At 35.7% G+C, this 26787-nt stretch overlaps 1 protein-coding gene across 1 annotated transcript in view; it reads right to left on the bottom strand.

Moving 5' to 3' along the window:
- LOC109246432 (cAMP-specific 3',5'-cyclic phosphodiesterase 4D) overlaps positions 1-26787 on the bottom strand; it is an 856695-nt gene that overhangs the window by 13363 nt on the left and 816545 nt on the right. Inside the window, 5 exon segments of the mRNA XM_053907342.1 lie at positions 740-839; positions 1819-1983; positions 2830-2928; positions 3753-3925; positions 5309-5402. Of these exon segments, the coding sequence (XP_053763317.1) occupies positions 740-839; positions 1819-1983; positions 2830-2928; positions 3753-3925; positions 5309-5402 (631 nt within the window).

Below are 26787 nucleotides of genomic sequence, written 5' to 3'. Positions count from 1 at the left end.
CCCCTCCCTCCCACCCCCCATCAACCCTCGGTTTGTTCTCAGTTTTTAACAGTCTCTTATGCTTTGGCTCTCTCCCACTCTAACCTCTTTTTTCCTACCAAGGTTTTCTATGCAGCTGTGTGTCAGACATGTCCATATTAGACAGTCTCTACCACTCCTCCTATTTATAAATTCAGCGACAACTTAGTTGTTGAGGTGTCACGAGAAAAAATTTAATGGTTAAAAATATTTAAATAAAAGAGAAATCAAAAGAGACAGTACATCAGAGATGTTCCTATAGCCCTCCAGAGAAGACGGAAAAAGGAAGGGAGGTGGGAGTGGTGGTGGTGGAGAGGAGCAATCATAGCCTCTGAAGAGGATTCAGTGACAATCTCCATAAAGTAAAGAAGGTTTAACATGAATTCTTACAACTTTTCCTGTTTTTATTTAAACAGGAAGACAATACAACTATCTGAATCTTTCTGCAAACTTCCACTTCTGATTACCTTTGTCTACTGACACAATATTTCTAGAGAAGTACTGGAATGATGTTTTCCAAACACGACATGTATGTGCCTCCTGGGATAGAATGATCATTTTTAGAGCTGGTTTACATGAACACACACTATCAATAAAATGTGTATTTACACATGTCAAAAGAACATTGTGGCTCTGGAAACATCCCAAGTTTATAAAGACCCTCATTCAGTCTCAAATGTACAAAGGAAATTTTTTTTTTGCAAAAATAAATTTTACTCACTTGTATTGATCAGAAACTGATTTGACACACCCGGATGATCTACATCATGTATTGCACTGGCAAAAATTGCTGCAAGAATCTCCAAATCTGTAAACACGGCCTGTAAAACCAGATAGTGTAGATAATAACATTATTACTCTGCAATAATACAAATTAAAAGTATATACAAATGTGAAATTACTTCCTAGAATTTGATGGAAAACAAAATGAAGCTTCAAAATATTTAACAGCTTATTGTAGAAGTATTTAAGATGTTTAAGGATATTGTGAAAATGTACATAAAATTAATGACAAGAGTGATTATTTTCTTTCATTCAAACCAGGAACTCCTGATCTCAGCAGAATTGACATTTGGTGCCAGATTAATTCTTTGTTGTGGGATGCTATCCTGTGCATTGTAGTACTGTTAACAGGATCCCTGACCTCTATCCATGAGACACCAGTACCATCTATTGTCAGGTTGTGACAGACAACAATTATCTCCACATATTGCCAAATGTCCTTGGGGGATCAGGGTAGGAGGAAAAAGGAAGAACCACCCCTCAGTTGAGAACCACTTACTCAAATGGTGAGGTATGAACACAATTATACAATGAAAACAATCTGAGCTAAAAAATACATTAGCAAAAGGGAATCTTTTCCCCAAATGATTAAGGAAATCAAATTGTCTTAATTAGCATTCAATGGAACACATTCTTAAAATCAGGAAGAATTAGAGATGTGTTTCTGAAAAATTCTACGAAAAATATCAAAGCACTGTCTACATTTTATAAGTAATAATCATCCTTTCAACTATAAATACAAAAGCCATCAGACTAAATTTCAAAAAACTAATAATTGAAACTGAATAAGCCAGATATACTTTATGGAATGTTCACTAGGTCATTTCAAAGCAGTATCACAAACACATGAATCCCAAAGACTGAACTGTTTATTGACAACAAATTTTCCCCCTGTAACTCAACATACTACCAATGAAGCCAATTATTTCCTGCCCTGCATACCCTTCAGTATAAATGTTTAAGAGATGCTTAAGAACAGCAGGTTAATGGTCTCAATGTTTTAGAAACCAGATTTACCTCCAAAGCAGGTGTAGATAACAGCACATGTGTTGACTGGACCACATCTGCAGCATGAATATTGTTGTGGTAGGCCACATCAGCATGGTAATGGTCTTCCAGGGTCATCAGGTATGTAATTAAAGTGTCTACTGGAATTTTAAATGTTTTTAATAAATCCCGTTCCTGTAGGAAAGAAAATCCTCTTCACATTTTGGTTTTATATAAAAAGATTTTCCATAGAGTGTGTTAACAGAAAAACCATACCCAATATCACCTATGGATAACCCAGAAATGGAAAGAGCACTCTTGCAGTATCTAGTGAAGAAAACGGAACAATTGAGAATATCCAAGGACGTTGGGGAAAAAACCAGGGTAGGGTTGTCCTGTCGGGGCCCAACATTGCTTTCCTCAAGAGGTATACTGTTCGGAATGAGCTGCCAACTATAAAAATGTGTGTTCCATAATCATGAAAGCAGCTTCAATCCAGTATTCTTGCCTTAGCTAGTGGATCATACCAACTGGAACTCAAAATGGTCTCTAGAGCTGGACTATGCCAGGCCAGTACCGAGGGATCTACAGCCTCAACTCCTCATTTATATCCTAATTCTCAGCTGGGGCAAAAGCTCAACAAGAGTGGGAAGCAGACATGGAGAAGAGAGCAGTACAAAAAACAATGACTGAAGAAAATATAATTTAAGGTAAGTCAGCAACAAGAAGTTTATTCATTTTTTAGTTAGCACTCCATTCTTGCTGCAAGAAGTCATGTAGATTTTTAAAAATCATGCTTGAATTTTCCCACATGACCTCTTCTTCTTAAGTGGAAAACAATAACAAAATTGGTTTAGTTGTATTTGACCCCACACTCTAACCTTTGTTATCATGTGTCCCTTGGTATGGGGCAAATAAGAAAAAAGTATCAAAATAAGCAAAAGAGCGTGACTAGTAAAGAAGATAAAACACAAGCATATTTCACAGACTAGACATTGTATCACCAAAAAAAGGAAAGGTGACAGAATTTAACCATGTTACCTGAAAAATAGTATGCATGATAACAGTCAAAGGCCGGTTACCGGACAGCTCTGCTATTCTGAAAACATGAAGGCCCCATTTGTTTACATCTTCTAGTTCCTAGGGTTAAATAAAGATTGAAAAAATTATGAGGCAGAAGTAGAACACAAATCAATGAGCATGGTCATTTAAACATTACTGACTTTAGCAAAAATAATGTTAAGTTAAAAAAAAAAAAGTTTCATTTTAAATGCAATGGATGCACCATGTAAGTACAGGCAAACTTTAGGTAAACCCACTTAAATGTGCTGAAAACTGCATAGTATGGCTTAACCTAATGACTTTGACAATACAACGTTACTTACATGCCTTGACTACCAATCTCAAGGCTTTTATAGATAAAATCTGTTCACAAAACCTTAACTATTCTGAAACCCAAAAGATATAAAAGATTTCTAAATCTTTAGGCTTGGATAATCAAACGTAGATGTAAAAAAGTAAGAAACATAAAACCAAACCACCTGTCTAAATCCACATATTAATAATACCCAAATTATTTATTTACTTACTTATATTTAACATTTATTCAGTTTTGAGAGAGAAAGACAGAGCGCGAGCGGAGTGGGGCAGAGAGAGGGGAAGACACAAAATCTGAAGCAGGCTCTAGGCTCTGAGCTGTCAGCACAGAGCCTGATGTGGGGCTTGAAACAATGAACCATGAGATCATGACCTGAGACAAAGTCGATCACTTAACTGACTGAGCCACCCAGGCGCCCCAATACCCAAAAAGTTTATAAAGAACTTCATAAAGTACTTTCCCACCTTCCAAAAGAAAATAACGCCACAAATTAATGAACTAGTCCATCTATTTAAAAGAGAATCTATCAAAATTTATTAAAAAGCATCCCTGCATAATATGATCACAGTCCTTAAAATCATCTTACCTTGGCAAGGACATCTTCTTGTTCAGTTTTAACCCCAAATCTCGGGATGCTTGAATTTGTCAAACTGGAGCTGTGCATCAACTTCTTGACCCCGCTGATCTGAGACATTGGCCTTTTCTTTTTCTCCTTTTCCTTCTGAGTTGGAGAAGGAATTTCCACTTCATGTTGCTTATCTTAAGAAATTTAGAAAATGTTCTACATTTACTATGAATTCGATGTGAGTTATTACTTTTTGATAACATCCATAACTGAACAGGTTTTAATTAATCATTGTATGTTCCAGAAAATGTTTTCAAGAAACACTTCTTTTAGAGAAGTTGAGTATTTACAATTGATGTGGACTTACTATGTATGATACCCTTAAGCACAAAATTGAGCAAGTACATCCCACTGCAAAATAATTAACATCAAATGTATTGAGTGGTTACTACTTGGATAGAATGTCATAGTAAATTTTTTTGCAAGACTTATGATAGCAGAGTTGGATAAAGCAAAACATATTGGTTATTTCAACTGTTCATCAACTCTGTCCCTATTTGAAATCACTTAGTGGCTTAGAAATTGCTCTTGCCCACTAAGTGTTCCAGTTTTAATACCTACTTTGAAAAGGAAGGAACTTCATACAGAAATATCATAAAAACAGCACTGGGTGAACCTAAGGGCTTAGTGAAATGGGTCATAATGTAAAGATAAACACAATATATTTGAATGACTTAGATTGTTTCTGTTATTTTACATTTTCTGTACCATAGTGAGATAATGGTTATGATATAACAAGGGGAGCACAGAGAACCACCAATAGCATGTGATAAATAATTGTCAGATTCAACTGTTATTTTCAAATAAAAGACCTAAGTAGATGCCTCAGCTTATTCATCCACTATTTCAAGGCAGTGAGCTCCTCTAACTCATCCTTGCACATAGCATGTGTTCAATAAATGTCTGTTTAGTGAAAATGCTAATTAGATGTTACAGCAATTTTGTTTTGAAAGTACATTCAAATCAAGGATATGTTCACACTACTGACTTTCACCAACTGAATTTTCTTTCTGTGGATGTAGGGTGGGGTGGTGTACAAAGCATTCTCAACTATTCTCAACTATTATTATCAGCAAGCTTTTCTTTAGCAGTTGTAGTGTATTTAGAGCTTGGTGTTCATTAGACTATAACTCATTGATGGCAAGGACCTTTTCTAATTTATCATTACCAGTTCCCAGCAATGTCTGGCATTTAACAAGAACTTGTTGAATGCATGCATAGATTTCTCTATAAAATACATTTTACATTTAGTGCCCTGAAAAAACTGGCAATATACAACTTGAATCCAGAGAATCCCTGAACTTCTGAATAAAACTAAAAAAAAAAAATGTACTTTATCACCTTAGATTTCAAAGCTTAGAGGCTCAGATAGTCAAGTTACTAACAGGATGAATGAAAACAAATGGAATTCTTTGCACTTGTGTGGTTTCCAAAACGAGTTAGTGCCCCCAATCTACCTCCAAAAACAAACACCACAAAAGAAAACTTTTAAATTGCATTTAAATTATTATTCTCACCTAAGAATGTGTTTGATATATACTCTGACACTTGATTTCCAGACCGACTCATTTCAGAGAGATGGGTGAGCTCCCGATTAAGCATCCTTTTAAACTGAAAAACAGAAAAATAATATGAAATAACAGAAGAGGAAAATGTAAGTGAGGTAACATAAACATACTTGTAACATACAGAAAACATGCCCAAAGATTTTTTTAAACTGTCCTGACAGTTTAGATCAGTGCCATCCAATAGAACTTTCTATAATGTTGGAAAGTTCTAGAATCTGAGATGTCCCTTACAGTAGCTACTAATCGTATGCGTTTATCAAGCACTTGCAATGTGCCTAGTGAAAAACGAGGAGCTGAATTTTGAACTTTATTTCATTGTAAATTAATTTAAATTTAAATTTAAATAGCCACATGTGGCTAGTGGCTACCATACTGGACCACACAGATTTAGACACTCAAGGACATTAGTTAAGGGGGAAAAAAAAGGAAAAAAAAAATTACGGTGTATTATTAGTATTTAGAGAAGGAAAAAAAACCTCTAACTTATAAACACAAAATATGCTGCCACACAACAGAACATGATTTATCAATTAATTTGTCATTTGCAGAAGTTAGTATGTATACTTGTCAGAGGTTAAAATATCTTTTACCCCAAAACAAAAGTGAATAGATTTGAGTACTCTTTCAGAATTATGGAGAAGTGAAATATCTGAATTTATAAGTATATAATTTTTCCTTTTAAAGTTTTTCCAAGTAGAAGGAAGGTATAAGATTTTTTTGTTTCTCAGCATCCATGGGATTTCCCAATCCATATCTCTAAAGTCACATAAATACAAAACAGGTCCATTTTCAATACGCAACTTCATTTCTTCACAATGTATTTTATTGATGCTATGGTGACTATTTTATCCTAAAAAAACACTGGAATTAACTTACCACAATCACATGGCAATACCCAATTCCAAAATTCTCAAAGACTTCATGCTTTCCCATCCATCAGCTGTTTCTTAAAGTGTTGCCTTTTGATTCCCAAAATAGCCCAAATGGGCCTTTAATTTAAATATGCCTTAATATTTATCTTAACAGAACCAATAATTTTTTTCTATTATGTGGGTTACTATTAGATACCTGATCAAAAAAAGTCAAAACACATTTTACTCTAATATTCAGTAGCCTTTAAAATTTTGAATCTCACCATAAATTCTCACTTAAATCTAGGAAAAAAAAGAGTAGTGAATTTACTATTTAGTGATGTTTGAAATGTAATTTCTAACTCCGTATTGAGTTTATTAGAATTTAAGAAAAAAAAAAAACGTGCTTCCCTGGATAATTTATACCAAGGTGTCCTAACTCAGGATAATTTGGCAAATCAATTCCAAAGTCCATCTTATTGACCATGTAGATTAGATACAGGAATTTATCACAAAAGATCAATAAAAATATTTCAACAGACTGCTGAATATAAGAAATGTATATTTATAATCTCCTGTACAGAAAACTGAAGAATTGACCATAATCAGTATAAATTTTTCTGGTTGTTAATTTACAGGTCTAAGGAGCTTATTCTCAAACTCAGGAACATAAAGATCATTTTTTTTGTTCATGTATTTTCTTAATAACTTGTCTCTAACTATAAAATGCATACATGATACTGAAAATCGAGAAAGCTATATAGAAAAAATTGAAATCATGTATATGCCAATTGCTCAGAGATAACCATAGATAATTACCTATATTTCCATCTATGTCTTATTTCTCACATTTATATGTATATATTTTAAGTTGCTATCAGGCAGTATACAAAACAGGCTGCTGCTTGGTTTCACTCAGTATTATACATTCTGATATCCTGGGAAAAACTGGCAGCCTCCTAAGAATATTCAGGAAGACATTTATGATAGTGTTCAAAACATTTTCTGTCCATCTTTCATGATGTTATATTTTCTTGAGTTAAAGTTATAAGCTATTAACTAATTAAATGAGTTAATAGACAGTGTCTTGTTTTTTTTTGCCGGGCACATAGGAGATGCTCCTCAGTGAGTTCCTTCTATCTCCCAGGTCACTGGGCCTTTTATAGATACCTGATTTTTATCACTCCAGGACAGATCGAAGATTTAGCTTTAGTTATGCCCACAAAAAATACACAGAAATATCTAGCTCCCCTACCCATTCCCAAAAGTAATTTGGGATATTATTAACATAGGAGATAATCATCATGATTCAAAAATAGAACAATAATTCAACATGCAAGGCCCAAAGACAAGTAAATCCTTGCTTAATTAATGAAATTAACTCTCAGAAAAATCTACTCTTTAGGCAAAACAAGGCCAAAGGGAGTCTGCTAAACATTTAAAACATATACTGAATGAAATATCTCTTTGAACTGAAATTGTCCATGCTACAACTGCCTGCATGGCAAAGTCTATTTTATAGAGGAGGTGGGGGGCTATGAGGGGCTTTCAGCTATTCCTAGCCCCCCTTCTCAGTCTCTACAGCAGCTGCTGTCCACCTGCCCTCCATGCATTTCTCTCCATGTAAGTAAAATATGATGCAAGCTTGGGAGTCGGGGAGGGTACAATTGGAAAAGTTAGACAGGGACCCAGTTTTTCCATAAAACTACCTTCTAACTTGCAAGCAACCTGGTATAAGGAATATGTTGCCATATATGCCCTGCAGAAAAAGTACATGGTAACTGCAGGTGTGCTACACAAATTATTGGATTCTCTGGAATAATATAAATAATGAATTTTAATTTTTCCGGCAGTTCACTTATGTAATTCCTCAAAAAAGCCAGTCACTACAGGTATAACTAAGGCAAAAAACACCAGTGAAAGGAAATCTATTCTACAGATGGATAAATTTCAGGTTGCATTATCTACTGATTGTATCTGCATCATATACATATACTTCAAGACTACTCTTATGCTTTTGTTCAAAACCCAGAAGTGTGGGTGGAGAAACGTTTCAGTGCACACCTATATCTCTACCAGGGTTTGTCAGGTGCTCTTAGGAAGGCAACATTTCCTCTTAACATGATTACAATAGACAGTATTTTAAACAATTCTGTTTCTTCCCAAGGGAACGGGTATGGGATATTAAAGACAGTTTTCAAAGAGTCATTAAGTTAGAAGAGCATTTTCTAAAAGGAATTAAAATTGCTTCCCCCCCTTTTTTTTGCTGTTGATATAAAACTTTCAGGAAAGCTAAATTAATAATCACAAAAATTACCATCAATGCTTTCACAACTGGTAGTTGATCTTACAATATGGTTTTGGAGTGTGTGGTTGGCTGTGCTAAAGAACAATACACTGAACGATTCAACAATCATTTTAAAACGTAAGTGGAATGTCTCTCACTTTAAGATAACTACATACCATTTACTAGGTTAACTATACAAAATTATCATGAGGAAAATGATTGGAAAAGGTAATAAAATGTGGTTTTCCTAGAACATTGTTACAGTTCTCAATTTACAGATTTAGAAGAGATAAAAGACAGAAATGATTTTACAAAAGAAAAAAGAAACTGGTTGGAAAATGCAAAACAATTTAATTGAGCATTTAGATATTTTAAAAAGTGACCTTGACATATTTGCTGCTGATGAGTTCTTCTGATTGTTTTTGCTTTAATAGTACAAAATAATATATGGAATTATTGTTCCCACAGTGAAAAAAAAGATTAAGATTTAAGTGAATGCTTTCAAATCCTTTGTTCTCATTATGCATCAGAATGAGTGCAGCATGTAAAGCATAAAGGAAGCTGAAAATGCAGTTGAAATAAGTTCTGTATTTTGCTTTTAAAGTCCAGTTTTCCAATTTATGTTCTACATTTAAGACTGATCTGAGGAAGCAAGATTAAATAATAAAAAAAAATTAAAGTATTCTTTTAATATGAAATTTATTGTCAAATTGGTTTCCATATAAAGTATTCTTAACTATAATCCCTGTAATTCTGTATTCATGCCAATGTACTGGCTGCATTTTATATTCTCTTAGTGTATAATTAAGAAGGTGGTAAAGGTCAAACATTAAGAAAATGCCTACCCCGCCCCACCCCATCCCAACCAATATTCTACTAAAAATCATTTGAAAATGCTGCACTGTGATACACTGCAAGTTTGGTGTATATCAACATTAAAAGCTAAAATAAGCACTGCATTGGCTGTATAAAAAGAAATCCTTCAAAATGCATAAGAATAAATATATTTGTATTTGTCCTTAGGTGTTTTTAGCAGTATACTATTAAAACATAAACAAGGTTGACCAGCAAAAATTTTCCTCAAAAAGATAAGCACTATAATTATTTATTTACATTCTTGGAGGTCTTGTTCATAATCATAATACAAATATGAAGCCCTTCAAAAACATATCAAATATGAGCTATCTAAAAGCTAAGAGATGAGTTGTAGGGAGATTATGGGATTTTCTTTTATTACTTTCCATACTTTTCTGTACTAAAAATTTCTTAAGCCAAAAAAATGGCTAACAAAATTCAAATAATAAAAGTCTGTACATTTCAAAAACAATTAAAATATATCTGGGCCATCCATAGATTTTAGAGGAAGTGGGGAATCATGACTCCTTGGATAACTAAAAATGAAGTAAGTTTTCTTAGAATGCAAGTAAATCTCACAACAAGGAGAATATTTTCCTCTAAAAAGAAACAAAGAAAATGAAAAATATTTCAATCTGAGACTCCTTAAAGTAACAGAAAAGGATTCTTAAAAATATGTACTGTGATTGGCTCAAATATTTAAGAATAGATTTCAAATTCTGAAGTGATGCTTCATTTAGGACTGAAAAACGTTTCTCTACCTCCTGCTTCTATTCCAGAGATAGGATCGTCAGGCTAGCATTATCATGAGGCAGGCATGAGGCTTGCCAAGAAGGAATACAATCTTAGTAAATTCAGTGTATTACTTCATTTCCTGAGATTAACAAAGGTTATCATATGAACTTTTATATTTCTTCAAGTTTTACAAGTAGATAAGCCAGTTTTCATTTTAATAATATATCAAATAGTTAAGAAATGTCAGTTTTTAATGTCACCTAGAGCTTTTATATCTGAAGATAAAAAAAAAAAAAAAGAACACTCATCAGGTCGAAGTGATATATTTTTAGGAAGAGCCACAAATTAATTTTCATAAACTTTAAGTGCTACATATGAATTGGAACCCATACACCAGCATAATTAATTTGTCCCAATAATTTATTTCCATTAATTTTGTATGATTACCTTCATATTTAAAAGCACAATTCAAACCTATACAACATGACAAACCGAAGAACCAATGAAAAGATATTTTAACATGCAAACTATAGCTAATAAAAGTTATACAATTTCTCCTTATCTTGACCACTAAAAACACACATTACTTCTGTAACTCACATCTAAGGGAAAAAATAAATGACTGTTAAAGCTTAATGCCATAGTAATTTATTAAAACTATCAGTTATGTAATAAGAGCAATTAGGAGCTAAATAAATCTTACCTTTATGTAGCCCCAAGACACTGACAGTAAATAGTTTGCTTCAGGCATTTTTGATTGATTATATAAAGAGACAATTAGTTCTAAAATATGTATATTTTCAAAAACCTTGATACTTTAACAATATCCGCAAGCCACAGAGAGTTTGGGTTTTTGAAGATTTTTGGTAATTAAGTATACATAAGAAAGCCTTGCATTAGATCCCATCCAGCCGTCTTCCCATTGAACACATGCCATCTGTAAAACTCCAGAATGGAACAGAATTCTACAACTATTCTGAATAAAGAAAATTCATGTGATAAAGAAATATCTAAAGATCTAAGGGTCTGCATCTTTTTCTCCCTGAGCTCCAGGGCTTAATGAATAATGTATGTCAAGATGCTTAGCTGCAAGAAAGACTTGTTCTGTCAAAAGCTACCAAATAAGGAACTGCGGGGAAGCCAGGAAGAGTGACAAGAAACCCCTCCCATAAAAGCCCAACTATGTACCAATCACACTCCATTCCCGGGTCTATCAGGGCAGGGGGGTGTGGATTCAGAGCAGGCTGCTTCCTGATTGGTTGGCAGGGGTGAATCTCTGGGGAGGAGGTTTTTCTCTTCACCTCTGCTAAACGCCATTTAATAATGATATCCCTACAGCTGAGGCTGCCGTGTGAAAAGATGAATGGGGTTTCCCTCTCCCAGTGATGAATATAGACCATAAAACTTTTCAAAATTCAGTTCATTCTTAAATAAGGATTTCCAACCTTTTCTGAGTCCTTTCTATGCATTTTAATATTCTCTGACTTCTTCGCTTCCTTCAAAATAAAAGTTGGTCTGAAAATGGCCATTAGGCATTTTAACTACCCCCTTCTCTCAAATCCAAGACAAGTGGCTGCCCCCTGGTGACACAGATATAACCAAAGCTCTCCCTCCATCCAACATAAAAGCATACTGTGATTATAAAATACAATTAATGTCCAGAATTTAAAAATGGGAATGATACATTTCCTCACCCATGGGGCATGGCTGTTCTCAGCTCCTTTTGTTTCTATTTTTACATGTGTCTGAGCTCCACAACCCTAAAAATCTAAAAGTGGGTATAATTTATCATGAATCTGGTGGTGGGGGGTGGACTGAAAGCTAATGAACTGTGTATAGTTAAAGAATGCAGAGTTTGGTGTACAGATTTCAAGATCTATATTTTGACCAGACGAGAACACTTTTATGACTGCTCACAAAGTTAAGAAAGGTATTAACAGGGGTCTTGGAGGAATACAACATTGATCTCAAGAATAATCATGCCTTTTGTAAGGAGACTTAAATAAGAAATCTAAATTTTTTCAAAGAAAACAATCTTTTCTATTTGATTTGGGGTCATATTATTCTGTACCTTGTATACTAAAGAAGACCTGTGGATAAAAAAATGAGGAAAGTCTAGCTTTTACTCTATTTTACCATAAAATTCTGTTGGTTCTACCTCATCCCCATCTCAACACACTTAACTGATTTGTGCTTCTGTGACTTGCTGATATTGTCAATTTTCAGTTTTCCTGCATTTGGTTTATCTGTTCTAGATAGTGCAGGAAACATCCATGTTCTTCTCTGCCTCTCTGAAGGTGTAATGGTCCTTGGCGCCCAAAGTCTTCAGCTGCAGTCAACACCTATTGTGTTAATTTCTCACATTCCTCTTAATCCTTTACAAAATAAAAAAAATTAACCCCCCCCCCAAAAAAAAGGTCACTAAAACTGCCTTCAGAATAAAAAGGTGTTCCTCTTTCCTTGTTTCTTACTCTCCTTAACTTCTCACAAGTGTTCAGTGATGTACTCTCTCTAATCTCCTTCAAATCCCAGGACTGTCAACTGCTTTGGTTTTCTACCCATTCCTCTGACCATGCCTTTTTGCTTTCTTGTTTTCATCCGCTAGCTTGGGATATCCACAAGACTCTGTCCTAGGCCACGCTCTTCAGTGACTGCTTCTAACCTGAATTTTAGCACCGTATTTCCAAGTGACTTGTAAGATTCCCTCCCTTGTCAAATGCCCTGCTACTCATCACAAACTTTTTCAGAATTGATGGATCCATTTTTTGATTTTAAGTAGTTCCTATTATAACCGCTCTCATTTCAGTCAGTGGGTTGAGATTTCTCCCAGTATCACAGACTGAAATCTTTGTCTCTTTGCTACCATTCAACAGGCATTTCATGTGAGTCAGCCACTATTAGGTGTTTAATATAAATCATCTACTGGGATCTCTGAATAACCCTAATGTGTTCCCCATCTGTATCACCTTCCCTCCATCAACTTTACTACCAAGTTTTCTTTTATAAAATGCCTTTTTATTTAGTCTGTTCCTTCCCATCCCCACTCCTATAATCTAAATCAACAGGCTTAAACCCTGAGAGAAATGGAAAGCATCTTCAATATCATTTCCTCTAATACCCTGATTTCCACATAAAGTGAGACCTAGAGAGAGAAAACAATTTTCCAAGTTCATACAGGTACTAAGTACATAGGCTTTGTATCAAATCCTTTAGTGCATAATCTTTGACAAATGATCTCACTCTTAGCGTATCAGTTTCTTCACCTGTAAAATTGGGTTGTTAGGGTAGTTAGTCTCCAAAGATGCCTCCTAATGAGACATCCTACCCTATGTCGAATCTGAGCTGGTTTCTATAACCAACAAGTAGTGCTGTCACAAGTCTTGAAGTCTTCACCTTGGTTACTTTGAATGTGCTATTTGGATCCCTGAGGCACCCCGCTAGCAAGCCTGACTATTCTAAGACTACCATGCTATGAGAAAGCCCATGCTAATGTTAGGTAGAGGCTGAAGAGAGGTGGGGGCAGGGAGTGGGGTGGAAGGGAGAGAGAGACAGGGAGAGCAGATGTGTGCCTGGACAATCTCTAGCTCTGTCAGCCATTCCCCCCAGAGCCAGACCTGAGAGTGAAGAAGCCATCTTACTCATCCTGCCAGTGGAGCCTTGAGATGACTCTAGCCCTAGCTGCCATCTGACTACAACAAACGAGGGAATCAAAGTGAAAATGTTTAAGCAAGCCCAGTTGGCCCACAAAACAATAAAAAATTAGCAAATTGATATTGTAAGTTCTAAGTTTGAAGTGATTTATTTTATAGCAATAACCAGAACAGTTATTATGAGGACTAAATAAGATTATATATGCAGAGCATTTAAAACATCTGATACATAGTGACAAATAGATATTAGACGGTGATGATGATGATACAAACAATGATGTGGATTATAACAACTATCCCACTATGGGAGAGTTTTTTAAACTCCCAGGCTTATCCTGTGTGTGTGTGTGTGTGTGTGACATATCATGTTTTATTTTAACTGCATCACATCATTATTTGTCTCAGACCCAAAACCCTCAGTCCTTATAAGTGCTTAACTCTTCTTCTTTGGCTTTTCTCCTTCCAATTCTATACTCACCTCTACCGCCAGGCCAATTTTTCTCAAAGCCAGCCTCAGTCTGCTGCTCCAAAGCTACCACCTAATCACTCGGCATCACCTGCCTCATCACATCCATGGGAGTTCTAGATTGACAACCTGTGACCCTAATCCCCAACTCCAAGCCCAAATCCAATTGCTCTTTATACCCATGCTCTGGTCCTGAAAGGCTAGTATTCCACTCAGCTCTATGATTTAGCAGACAGTCCCATATCTATTTTTACCTTCACTGAATTCATTGCCTAGAATACCCTCTTTCTCTTCCTCTACCTCCATTAAACTTTTTACAGAAAAAGTCAGATTTAAATCATTCCAAGTATATCTCAAGGCCAAATATTTCAGCCCTTCTCCAAAGTCTATTCTGCACTCACTCCTGTATTTCATAAATACTTTATTAAGCTCCTACTGTATGCCATGCACTGTCATGGATAACAGGACACAGCAGTGAACAAAGCAAAGGTTTTTTACCTGGAGCTTGCATTGAACAACTAAGTCAGCATATATATACTAGGTCATGTGGTGATAAGTACAATGGAGAAAAAAAAGGGTAAGAGGCTGTGGCGTGTTAGCAATGTCAGTTCCTGTATTATAAAATGATCAGGGATAGCCTTTTTTTTAATGTTTATTTTTGAGAAAGCGAAAGAGGATGCATGTGTGCAAGTGGGGGAGGGGCAGAGGATCTGAAGCAGGCTCTGCACTGACAGCAGTGAGCCTGATGTGGGGCTCGAACTCATGAACTGCAACATCATGACCCAAGCTGAAGTCGGACACTCAACCGAATGATCTACCCAGGTGCCCAGGGATGGTCTCTTTGATGAGACAACATATACTCAGAGATCTGAAGAAAGAGAGGGAGGGAGAAAGTCATATGGATATATGGGGCAATGGAGAGAGAGGAGTCAAATGAGGGGAACACCAAAGTCAAAAGCTCCAAGATGGGAGAGAGCATGCTTGGTGTGCTTCCAAAGAGCAAGGCGGCACACAAATATTATTTAAATCCAAATTATGCTTTCTATCCATCCATCAATCTATTTTATTCTTTGACTAACTTAAAACTAAGTTACTTCTTTCTATTTTTAACAAGTATTTTTATCCTGATAAAAAATTCCTAAATACTCTTCCAACATACGCACTTTACTAAATACACCTACATATACTAAATAATTCCTACATAGACACTTCAAAAGAATCCAGTGTCATGGCTTATCAGTAACATACAGGAAAAATAAAATTATATTAAACACTGCAAAATACAAATGCTTGTATGCAGGTATATTAAAAAACAAGTCAAAACTTTAGATCTTACTATCACTTAACTGTGTGACCTTGAGAAAGTTATTTCAACTTTCTTGGTTTACTTCATCTTTGGTTTACTTGCTTGGAAAGTGAAAAGAATAATAGAAGGTACCTTACAGGTTGCTGTAAGGATTAAGTGGATATACACGTAAAGCACTCAGAACAGTAAGTGTTCTGTTAAGTGTTTGCTCTGCTTCCTCCAATATATGGAGAATTACCATGAATGTGACAGCAACATGGAAACGAGTACAGGAGTACTGTATTAGAAAAACAATCTTTTTCCAAAATGGTGAATGACTCTTGAAAGGTTTCATATGTAACAAAGTACAATTCTCTTTCAGTATACACTGTGGTAGCATTACTGAAAAAATTAGTGTGGATTAAAATCATGTAAAAAAAACATTTTGTGTTAAAAGTAAAAAGTAGTTGTGTTCCAGACTCAGAATATCGTAAGTGAGTATTTTGCCTATGTGAATGGTTTGTTGGGACACAAAACAATTCCTCCTTGGTAAAGGACTATCCCCGATATTCCAGGTCACCTAGCATCCCTGGCTTCTGCCCATGAAATGCCAGCAGGACACCACAATCAGTGCACTCTGAAATTTCCTAAATGTTCTCCAGTGTTAAGAATCACTGTTCCAGTTACTTAAACTGCCTTCAATTTTGCCTCCTCAACCAGGGTAGAGGGTCTTTGGGGCAAGGAAAATACCTTATTCTTTCTTTATACTTTCCAAAATAATTAGTGAATCACAAGCACAAAAGATTCAACTGTAAACCCCTAATCCAGTGCAGTAAAGGCGATAATAATAATGATAATAATAGTAGTAATGTTACAGTAACATCAGGTAAAAAGTATTAAAGAAGATTTACATATTTGTAAGGAATAAGAAACATTTTTTTCTAAAGCTCTGAGCTACATTAAAATTAATTTCATTTTTCCCCTTATGAGAGACCGACTAGATGCTCCTTCTGTTTGCCACAGTAGTAGTAGCTGGCAGAAAAAATCTAGACAAACCAGAGGAGAAATTTGGATGGGGTCAGAGAGATATAATTCTTAGAATCAGACCTAGCTTCTGACAATTCTAGTGAGGAAAGTGTAACCTGGTACAGCATTTGTTAAGCACGTACTATGCACCAAGAGCTTTATATATCTTAACACTAACCTTTGAAACATCCTGGTTAGATAGCTAGTATCCCTTTGCAGTGGAAAGACAGGTACTCTAAAACAGTCAATAACCTGCCCAGGATATGACAAGGCTGACATATCAGGCCAGGTCTTTGCTATTCATAGTGTATGAATAGATTGTCATAGAATTACGTGTTTACAAACTCTGTGATAAATGGTATGAATTTAGCGGTGGAATCACTTATCCTTAAAAGTTTATTTATTTACATAGTTTTAGTATTATCTACACCCAACATGGGGCTCAAATTCATGACCCTGAGATCAACAGCTGCATGCTCTTGTGATTGAGCTAGTCAGGCATCCCAGCTTATCCTTATTTTTTGCACTCATTTTGCAATATCCTGAATTAAAGAACCATTGTTACTATCACTGTGGTCGGATCTGCAGACAGGGTGGATCATACTAAGCAGCGAAGTCAGGAAGCTTGTGACCAGAGACAGGCAGCCTCACCTGGCAGTGAGAAAGTGGCTTACATGTGTCACATGTAAGGGACAGTGGGACAGTGAACACTTACATGTGGGAGTGCTCCATGAACGAAACACAGATGTCGATGCACACAGCTAGAATCCATATTTCTTCACTGGTTGTCTGCTATGCTCAAACACCAAAATGACTGTATATACAAATGTGTGTGTGCCTGTACTGAAATTAAAAATATATTTAATTCTTTTTCTGTCTTTTCCTAATAATATTCCTCAAAATCTCTGGATACCACTCCTCTTTTATTCTTCATTTTCTCAGTCCTCAAATGATACCTCAAGCAATCAACCTTTCCGGATTATTTACTTAAGTTTCTGCTGATGGAATCAAGACTTTGATACACTAACAATTGCTGGAATTACAACTTTACAACAGATGTTAAGAGGGGTAAGATACATTTTTGACTAGGGGAAAAGAAAAACAAACCAAACTATGAAGGAACTGAGGCTCAGTAGTCAAGTGTCTTATCCCAGGTCGCAAAGCCAAGTAGCAGAGCCGGGATTTAAACCCAGGCTTCCTGGCTGCAGAACATCCTAAATTGCCAAAAACAATTTAGGGATTAATCTGTAGCTAGCCTAGAGTCTATAAACAATATGTTTACTAACATAATAGATTCTAAGCTGTACACTATATTATTTTGCTTGAAATATTCAAGAAATATTATTTAAAATAAGTGTACCGGTGACTTTTACATTTCTACAACCTAAGGGATTTTCCTGGAAATAGCATTGTTTTTAAGAGGACTAACACCTTCGGAAAATATTTTATTCTATAATCAATCTATATTGATTTTACATATTTCTACTTAGGATCAAAGTTCTGGGAATTGTTATTAATCAAAAAGCAAATCTGTGTGAAGTGGGCTGCCACATATCCAATACTGTTCAGCTTAACACATGCAAATCCTGTTGTTAAATGGCCCCTGAAGGATTCTGAGGCAAGAGGAAACTTCAAATATTAAATACAATAACTACTGCACACCAGTGTCTCTAAAATCACTCAGCGTTCCTTTGCTTTCACTATAAAAAGTTTAAGGGGCAGGCAATAATCTAGAACTCATCTATAACCTGTATTTTAAATAACAGAATTTTAAATCTATTCTAACATTATAAAAACTACAGTTTCTCTGATGAATGCTAATTACAAAAACCACCTTAACTCGAGTAAATCCAGAAAATCGGTTTGTGTTTACTGCCCTCTAGTGATAATGGATACAAACACGATTTAAGGAACAGCTCTGTTCCTAACAGTCATCACATTTCAGAAAACAAAAACATATCTTACATATATTATAGAAGCTTGAGACTAAGAGGAACTACAGGTTGATTTTAAAAATGGAATCATTACCTGAAAAGGCTAAGGATCATTTTCCAATTAACCTAATTTGAGAATTTTCACCAAAGTTTTATTTAAAATAAGAAAAACCTCTAACATTTACTGAAAAAGGGAATTCCAATATAAGAAACTGTATTTTTGTAGGGGTGCCTGTATGACTCAGTTGGTTGAGCATTTGACTCTTGATTTCGGCTCAGGTCATAATCCCAGGGTTTTGGGATCAAGCCCTGAGTTGGGCTCCATTCTGAATGTAGAGCCTTATTAAGATTCTTTCTCTCTCTCCCTCTGCCCCTCGCACCCATTCCCACTCTCTCTAAAGTAAAAAAAAAAAAAATAAATAAAAAAAATAATAATTTAAAAAATAAAAGAGAAACTCTAGTTTTGTTGAGAGGTACTCTGAGGCTGAAATAACATCAAACTGATCTGATGATAGCTGTATTTGAATTCTGCTTCTACGTGGTCTCCCTGGCATAGTATTCTATAATTCTTGATTCAACGTGAATCATATATGCCAGATACAAATTGTTCTATGTTCACAACTACTGAGTAAATCTAGCGGAAACCACTACCACTACCACCATCATTATCACATCTACAAAGGCCTTTTGTTTCAATGAAGAATAATTAAGGCAATGAATGGGTGCAGAGACCTCACGTAAATGAAACCTCCACAAAAATAATCTTGTATGAATATAGAGTTTCTACTTAAAGGGAAAATTAGGACCCTCAATTTACTTAAACTCTCCTAAGTCAACACCAATTTTCCATGCTTATGATGGCCATCATAATCACCATAAAATACTTACTAATATTCCCTCTGTACTTCGTGGTATGCTTTGGAAAAATAATTTAAACAGAGAATACTTGTCTCCTAAGGCAATAATAAAAAAAGCAAATAGGCAGGTTTCTAGAAATACATATTTAATCTTTTATTTTATCCACATGTATTGTGGATTTTAAAGTAATTATAAGTCATAAAACTTAGGCTCCATATTCCTTTCAACAAAGAGAATTTAAACAAATGGACATCCATTCACAAAAAAGTGAACTTCCACCTTTATTTTGCACCATACTAGTATATAGCTACTCAAAATGGATCCTAGAAATAAATGTAAAACCCGAAACCGTAAAACTGCTAGAAGTAAAAACAGCAGAAAATATGTGTGATTAGGCAAAGATTAGGCAAAGATTTCTTGGAACACAAAAGAACATATAAAAGACAAAAATGATAAACAAGACTTTATCAAAACTTCTCTTTGAAAGACAGTGATAAGAAAACAGAACAAGCCACAGACTGAGAAGAATGTATGTATAAAATATGTATCTGATAGAGATTTATATCCTGAATTTATAAAAATCCTTACAATTTAAAAAGATCAGTAAGCACATAGAAAGATGTGCAACATCACTAGTCATTAAGGAAACAAAAATTAAAATCAAAATCTAATGCTACTACAAACTTACTAGAATAGCTAAAATGAAAAAGACGAGCAATACAAAATGCTGGCTTGGATGAAGACCAAATGGAACCCTCATACAACACTGGTAGGATTGCAAAATGGGACAGAGACTTTGGAAATAGTTTGGCACTTTCTTATAAAGTTAACAATTATATTCATTACATGTTCCAGCAGTCCCACTCCTAATTATTTACCCAAGAGAAATGAAAACATATGTCCATACAAAAGCCTGGATGTAAATGTTTATAGCAATTCTATTAATAACAGCTGAAACCTGCAAATAGCCCAGTTGTCAATCAACTGGTGAATGACTACACAAATTGTGGTATATCCATAAAATAAAAAAACTAGAAAGCAATAAAAAGAAATAAATTACTAATACATGCATAGTGTTATTATTGGATGAATCTCAGAAGCGTTATGCAAAGTGAAGGAAGCCATTAACAAAAGGCTCTTTGTAACTATATGCTTTTATTCATACGACATTCACTGCTTGCCAGGGACAGTAGTAGACGGAAGGGAATGAGTACAAAAGGAGCATGAGAACTCTTTTTGGGTGATGAAATATTCTACATATACATTAAGGTGGTAGTTATCCAATTGCATACATTTGTCAAAATGTTCTCAACTAAATCTAAAAAGTAGACATCTTACCTTATGTAAATTATACCTCAAAATCTGACTCTAAAAATGTTAGGTAATGTTACTCAATTATTTCAATCCCAAATTTGCTTAACTTTGCCTAAAGAAAATGAAAAACCAAAATCTCAAGCATAGTTACATATGATAAAATAACATTTTTACTTTAAGAGCTCCACCAGTATATCCCAGAAAAAAAAAGGCATATATTTGTCTACAGTCTATTTGAACTTTGAATAATGCAAAATATGGTAAATTCCTAGTTATACACACTATTCAGGCAATATAATAACTATTGAAATATCCTCATAAATACTAGTATTTGAGATTTTAATTCTTTGAAACAAAACATTTCCTAAATACGTTAGATATTTTCATGCTTTCTTAAGCAAACCAAACTGATTTTAATTTAATGATTTAATGGTGATCCTGGGCCACCTTTATTCACTCATCAATAAATAGTCAATTTTCAATAGTCAATAGTCAATAGTCAAATACAGATTATTTACTGTATGTTCACTCTAGGCTAAGCACTGTGTGAGCTGCTGGAGACAGAAAAATCCAGTAAAGCAGGAAGAGTTGTTTGTAGAAAACCCAACAGTCCCAACTGCTGTGGGTTCTTTTTGAATCCTTCCATTACTTTTTCATAGTTTTTTTTTTTTTTTTTTTTTTCTGAGTCCTTGTTTGATAGCCTGTTCACCTTATAGTTAGTGTAAATCTGCCTCCTTGTAGTCAATATAGCATCTCTTTCCCTATCTTTTATGATAGGTTTTTGTCTAAGGCAGCAATTTTTAGAATGTGTTACAAAGAACAGCAGTCCGATGTGATAATTCTCAAAGAAGACATTGAGAGTTAAACTTTTGACATAGTGCTAACCTTCTTGGAGATGGTGTACATTAGCATATTAAAGGCTTTGCCAAGAACCATAATATATAACCCTGTTTTACTTTGTTTAACCTAGTATTTCTCAAACTTATTCTACTACCTAACTCTTGGTTCTCTTCACACTTACTAACAAGTAAAATCAAACAAACAAAAATACCAGGGTTTCGGGAAAATAAAAACAGAAAAGAGAAAAGAAAATAGGTAATTCTGGTGGAAAGCAACAGGCTTTAAATATCAGAAAACAAACTGCTTTAGAATGGTCATTCACTTATTTACTCAACAAGTATTTATTAAACAGCTACTATGTGCCAGAATGGGGGATACAGTAATAAACACAGAAGAATTTCCTAAGCATGTAAATCTTGAACTGTTGGGGCAAAGAGACATGAAATGAATGAGAAACATACTGAATGGAGGACAAGGGGGTAATGTGATACCATGATAGTGGACTAGTAAATTAAATAGTCAGGAAAAGCTGCACTGAGAAGGTGGTAACTGACACGAGATCCAAAGGATTAAAAAGAACTAACCAAAAGATCTAGGGCAGAGCATTCTCAGCAAGGAAAGTCAGAATGAGGGAAGACAGGTATAAAGAACGAGATTACAAGTATATCAAGGCAAGATCATGTGGGTCCTTGTAAGTCTTGCAGAGAATACAGGACACCACTGAAAGGTGCTGAGTTACATGATGTGATTTACATTTTACAAAGCTGTCTCTGTGGAGAATGGTTTATGGAAGGACAGAGCAGACAGATGGAGAGTGGAAGCAGTGAGGAAGAGTTGTCCAGACTTGAATGGAGTGCTACAAGTGAAGAGAAGAGAAGAATCAACACCTAGACTTCTGGTTTGATCAGTATATGACTTGGATGGATGTTTGTGCCATTTGCTAACATGGAGGAGACTGGGGGAGGTAAAGATTTGGAGGATGACAAAGAGGCAAAAGAAGAGTTGTATGAATCAAGTGCAAGAAAGTTTAAACACATGAAGTTTATTTTACTGTTGAGGAACCCCCTCAAACAAAAAAAACTCTGCTGTACTTGACCTATATGTGAAATCTAATGCCCTATGAGATGAGTCAATTGCATTATGTTAGATGGAATGGGATCATCAAACATACCATAACTCTGATTCTGTGAAATACATCCAAGCTGGAAAGCTCCACTGAAGACATTTAGTCCAATCTACACAGACAGGAGTCCTGCAAGTCTTCATATATAATAATCCACTTCTCCTGGATTTCCTCCACTGTGGTGTAAGTTTTTCACTTTCAGTGAAACTAGTTTTAAACCACCGACCTAATACTGAGGTAATGATCATTAGCTTGCATTAAGCTAATACCATTTTTCAAAAGGTCTAAAGACCTTATAAAAAAAAAAAAAAAAACAACCCTAAAATTGATTTGACTATGGACACAGCAAGAGAAAACAAAATATGGTTCAGGGATTTTATTACAGAAATTGCAATAAGCAGAAGAGTAGTAAATATCCTTAACCTTTCATATAAAAAAACCTAGGTCTTCTAAACAGTGATAAACAGCTTAACATGAGCAATTATAGCTTGGGCTCTTACTCTGTCCTAACAGGCAGAAAATCAAGGATATGAATTAATTAGGATGTATGAACTTCCACATGGCATAATGAGAAAACATGACAAGAAAATGGCTTTTATATAGCTTCCACAATGCCAGTTGTGGAAGTGCTGAAGACTTTCCTGGAATTATTTCATTTATTTCTAGTAACAACTCTATGATGACTAGTATTATTCCCATTTTAAAGAAGACCCTTAAGGTCTTAACCACCAACTCTGCACAGGCAACTGCCAAGTAAGGTCCTGTCCCACTACTGGCAATCTAGTCCTGACAACTGAAGGTTTTTCTTTTGATACATGGTCTCACCTCAACTTCATGTCAAAAAACTTAACTGCTATCTTTCACCCCACCCTCAAACTGGCTTCTAATTTTCTAGGTATCATCCTTTCTATGTTTATGTGTAGAATTTTATACTTTCTTCTTATTCACTGCAGTTCTGCTATCCCAAATCTGAGATAACTTGTCTTCCTTCCCACACAATCCTTCTCCTGCCTTTTATGCCTTCCTGTTTTGGTCTATCATCACTTACTTGCCTAATTCTCTAACAGACCCTTCTTGCTTTCACTATGGCCCCTCAGTATGATCTATGCCCCCACCAGACTTATCTTTATAAAGTCATTTTGTTATTTTCCTTCTAATATTTTCCTTAAAATACGAGGGTTCTTCAGGACTTAGAGGATAATGTGCAAATGGCTTAGTCTGGCACTGAAGGCACTCTTCACTGTGGTCCCAAGTCTACATTTCTCATACCTGCCTCTGTTTCCAGCACCAGACTTTCTGTTTCAGGCAGGCTCACTCTTCCAAAACACCCACTACTTTCCCACTCCCACAAACACAGTAGAGCGAAATCCACAGTAGTGCCCCATCCTACCCAGCCTCATCTAGCCTCTGGAATGCCATCTCTTCCTTTGTTAGCAATCTATATGAATCTTCCACGTTAAAGATCTAGCCTACATAACTCTTTTTTTCTGGGATGTTTCCCAATTAATTTGGTCCTCAGTGTTTAACACACTATAAACTTCCCTACAGGACCAGAACACCATGAACTATGCTATTATTCATTAACACACAACACGTTTACTTACATGACTAGTTATATTTTTAGTTTGTATATCCATATGCCTATCAATCTATTACCTATCTTTTTATCTATCATCTATCTTTTCATATATCTATTTTATCTACCTATTTGAATACAAACATACATACAAAAATCTAGTTTGTCTCTAAAAACCTCTAGAGCACATATACATTCTATAGCAACTAGCCAAAAACAAAAATCTCTTAGTGAAAGCCTAAATAGCAGATTGTGATTATCTGAAGCCAAAACAAAAAACAACAGAAAAACTTCCTAATGATTTCTCACATGAAAATGGTATCTGTTCTAGAAACTGGTCAAGGATAAAACATAAATAATAAACTAAAAATTTCATTTAAAAGTGATTATGTCAATAAAGAGCAAAAGCAGGGTCTTATGTCTAGCAACAAAAATTTTTATTTGCCACAAGATAAAACCTTGACCAAAATAACACAGTACTATTTTGTTCTGAGTCATTTCAACATTCCTGTGCCTTGATACCTCATCTGTAAAATCATGGAGATCTCACAAATTTTTTACCTCTAAGGATGTATGGAATTAAAAAAGAAAAAAAAAAAAAACCACAACTTTTATTAAGCATACCAAAGTTTGATTTGTCTGCAAAATGGCTGACAGTAAGTAGAAAAAGGAAAGGGATCAATCACCTATTCACTGACTCATTTTTAATTCTTAGAACAACTACACTACTGGGGAATTTGCTCTCCCTCTGCTATGGCTAGTATCAGACTTATGACTAAGACTTTATCATGGGCTGAAATTAGGTTCAAGGTGATTTCATCCACTCCTCTGTTTCTCAGTGAGATTGTCATTTTAAATCTGTGCAATGATTAAAGACTTTATTTTGGCTCCTGTTTCTACCTTCCCCAAGAAGAGTTACCTAGTTACCTGATATTATTGATACTTGACACTCTTGTAAATAATCATACTCTCAATATTTCACAGAATCAAAAAATCATTTGGAGGTGTCTTGAAGGACATCCAAGGTGAGGGAGAAGTGAAGCATAAGCAATGTACCAATATTTAGACAGAGTGGAATGGAGAACTACCTGAGACCCTCACAACACTAATAAATGTTTCTTTCATGGCTGCCTTCACACATATTCTTTCAAGGTAATCATAATTAAGTAGTCAAGTAAGAGTGTAAATAAAAATATGCTATCATAGAGTGCTAGGTAACCAAGCTAAAACTAAAGTAAACAAACTCAGTGGGCCATCACATATGCAAGCTAGTGAGGGCCCATAAATCACCATGACTGGGTATCAGGATTTCAAAGGCACACTCTGTGAGCTCTTTTGCCCAGGCCTGTTGATTCAAGCTCTAGTTGCATTGGGTCACCTATATGGCAGCATATAAAGTTCACCTTTTAAGTTTAAAAATAGTCCCAATCCCCATCCCTACTAAAGATAGGCCACTTTATATGCCTATTATGTGTGTGTACCACTCAATGCACTTTAGGCAGGTTTTCATCTAATTTGTACAACAAGCCCCTGAGATACATTTTGTTAGTCCCGATTTGCAGAGAAAAAAGGTTCAGAGAAGATGAAGCGATTTAATTACTCAAGGTCACAACTCTAGTGTGGGGTGATACAGAAGAGGAATTGATTGCTAAGCTCATTGGAATTTAGAAGATTTACAGGAGAATGAAGATAAAAGTTCAAATCTATCACCTGCTATTCTGTTCCACTTTACTCTTCTTGCATCTAATAACTTATACTCTCTTCACCTTGTTCCAGCTTGTACCTTGTTGCCCCGTGTCCTCACACCCAGGCACCCTGTTCCTTAGGGGATGGCCCAGCAGTTGGATGTGACAATCCACCCATGCTGCTACTGGGCTATGACTCAAGGAGGCAACAGGTGAAGTAGAGGATGCCAGCTACCAACACTAAAAAAGACTCTAGCCTCATGTGCTACCCTTCATCTGTAAATCTTCCCTCTCCAGTCAGTTGCCCTAGTCACTATCCCCACAGCTGACTGTCCTCCTCTTAACCATTCACACCCTTGCCATGATCCATTTGGATTTCTTTTTTTCTTCAAGGCTGTCCCAAAAATTAATTCCAATCAGATTTCACCACAGGAACCCTGCAGTAGAAAGGGGGCAGGAACATGATGAACTCATCAGTCTGCCTCTAGCCAAGGAAAGTCCCATCCTAGGTGAGCCCAATCAGAGAGATTTCTCCTTCTTAGACCACACCTCCCCTTCCTCATCTGTCCGAAAAAGTCCTCTTTCTATCTTTCTTTCCTGCAGTCTTCATTCCTCATTCTATCCCCAAGTATTTCTTCCCTCGCCACTTTGCCCCCACCAAGAAAACAGACCTCCACATTACCATGGTAATAGGCCATTTTAAAAATCCTGACCCCTGCTTACACCTTCCCTGAGTTCATCCTATATCTTCTTCTGCCACGCTCACCAGTATCAGCCAAGCTTCATTCCATCCAATTATACCCGTACCCTCTCCAAATCCCTTCTCAGGGATCTCAAGGATCTCAGGTCTGCTTTTGCCAGTTTGTCTTTTCAACCCTCTGACCCCATTACCCTCCAGTTTATACCTGTGCCCTGTTAACTACCTGCTTGCTAGGTTGACTCC

This window comes from Panthera pardus, unplaced genomic scaffold (assembly GCF_024362965.1).
Source record: "Panthera pardus isolate Hobbes unplaced genomic scaffold, ASM2436296v1 HiC_scaffold_2, whole genome shotgun sequence".
Taxonomy (NCBI): domain Eukaryota; kingdom Metazoa; phylum Chordata; class Mammalia; order Carnivora; family Felidae; genus Panthera; species Panthera pardus.
The sequence above is the reverse complement of the archived record's forward strand: the minus strand, read 5'-3'. Positions and strand labels throughout refer to the sequence as shown.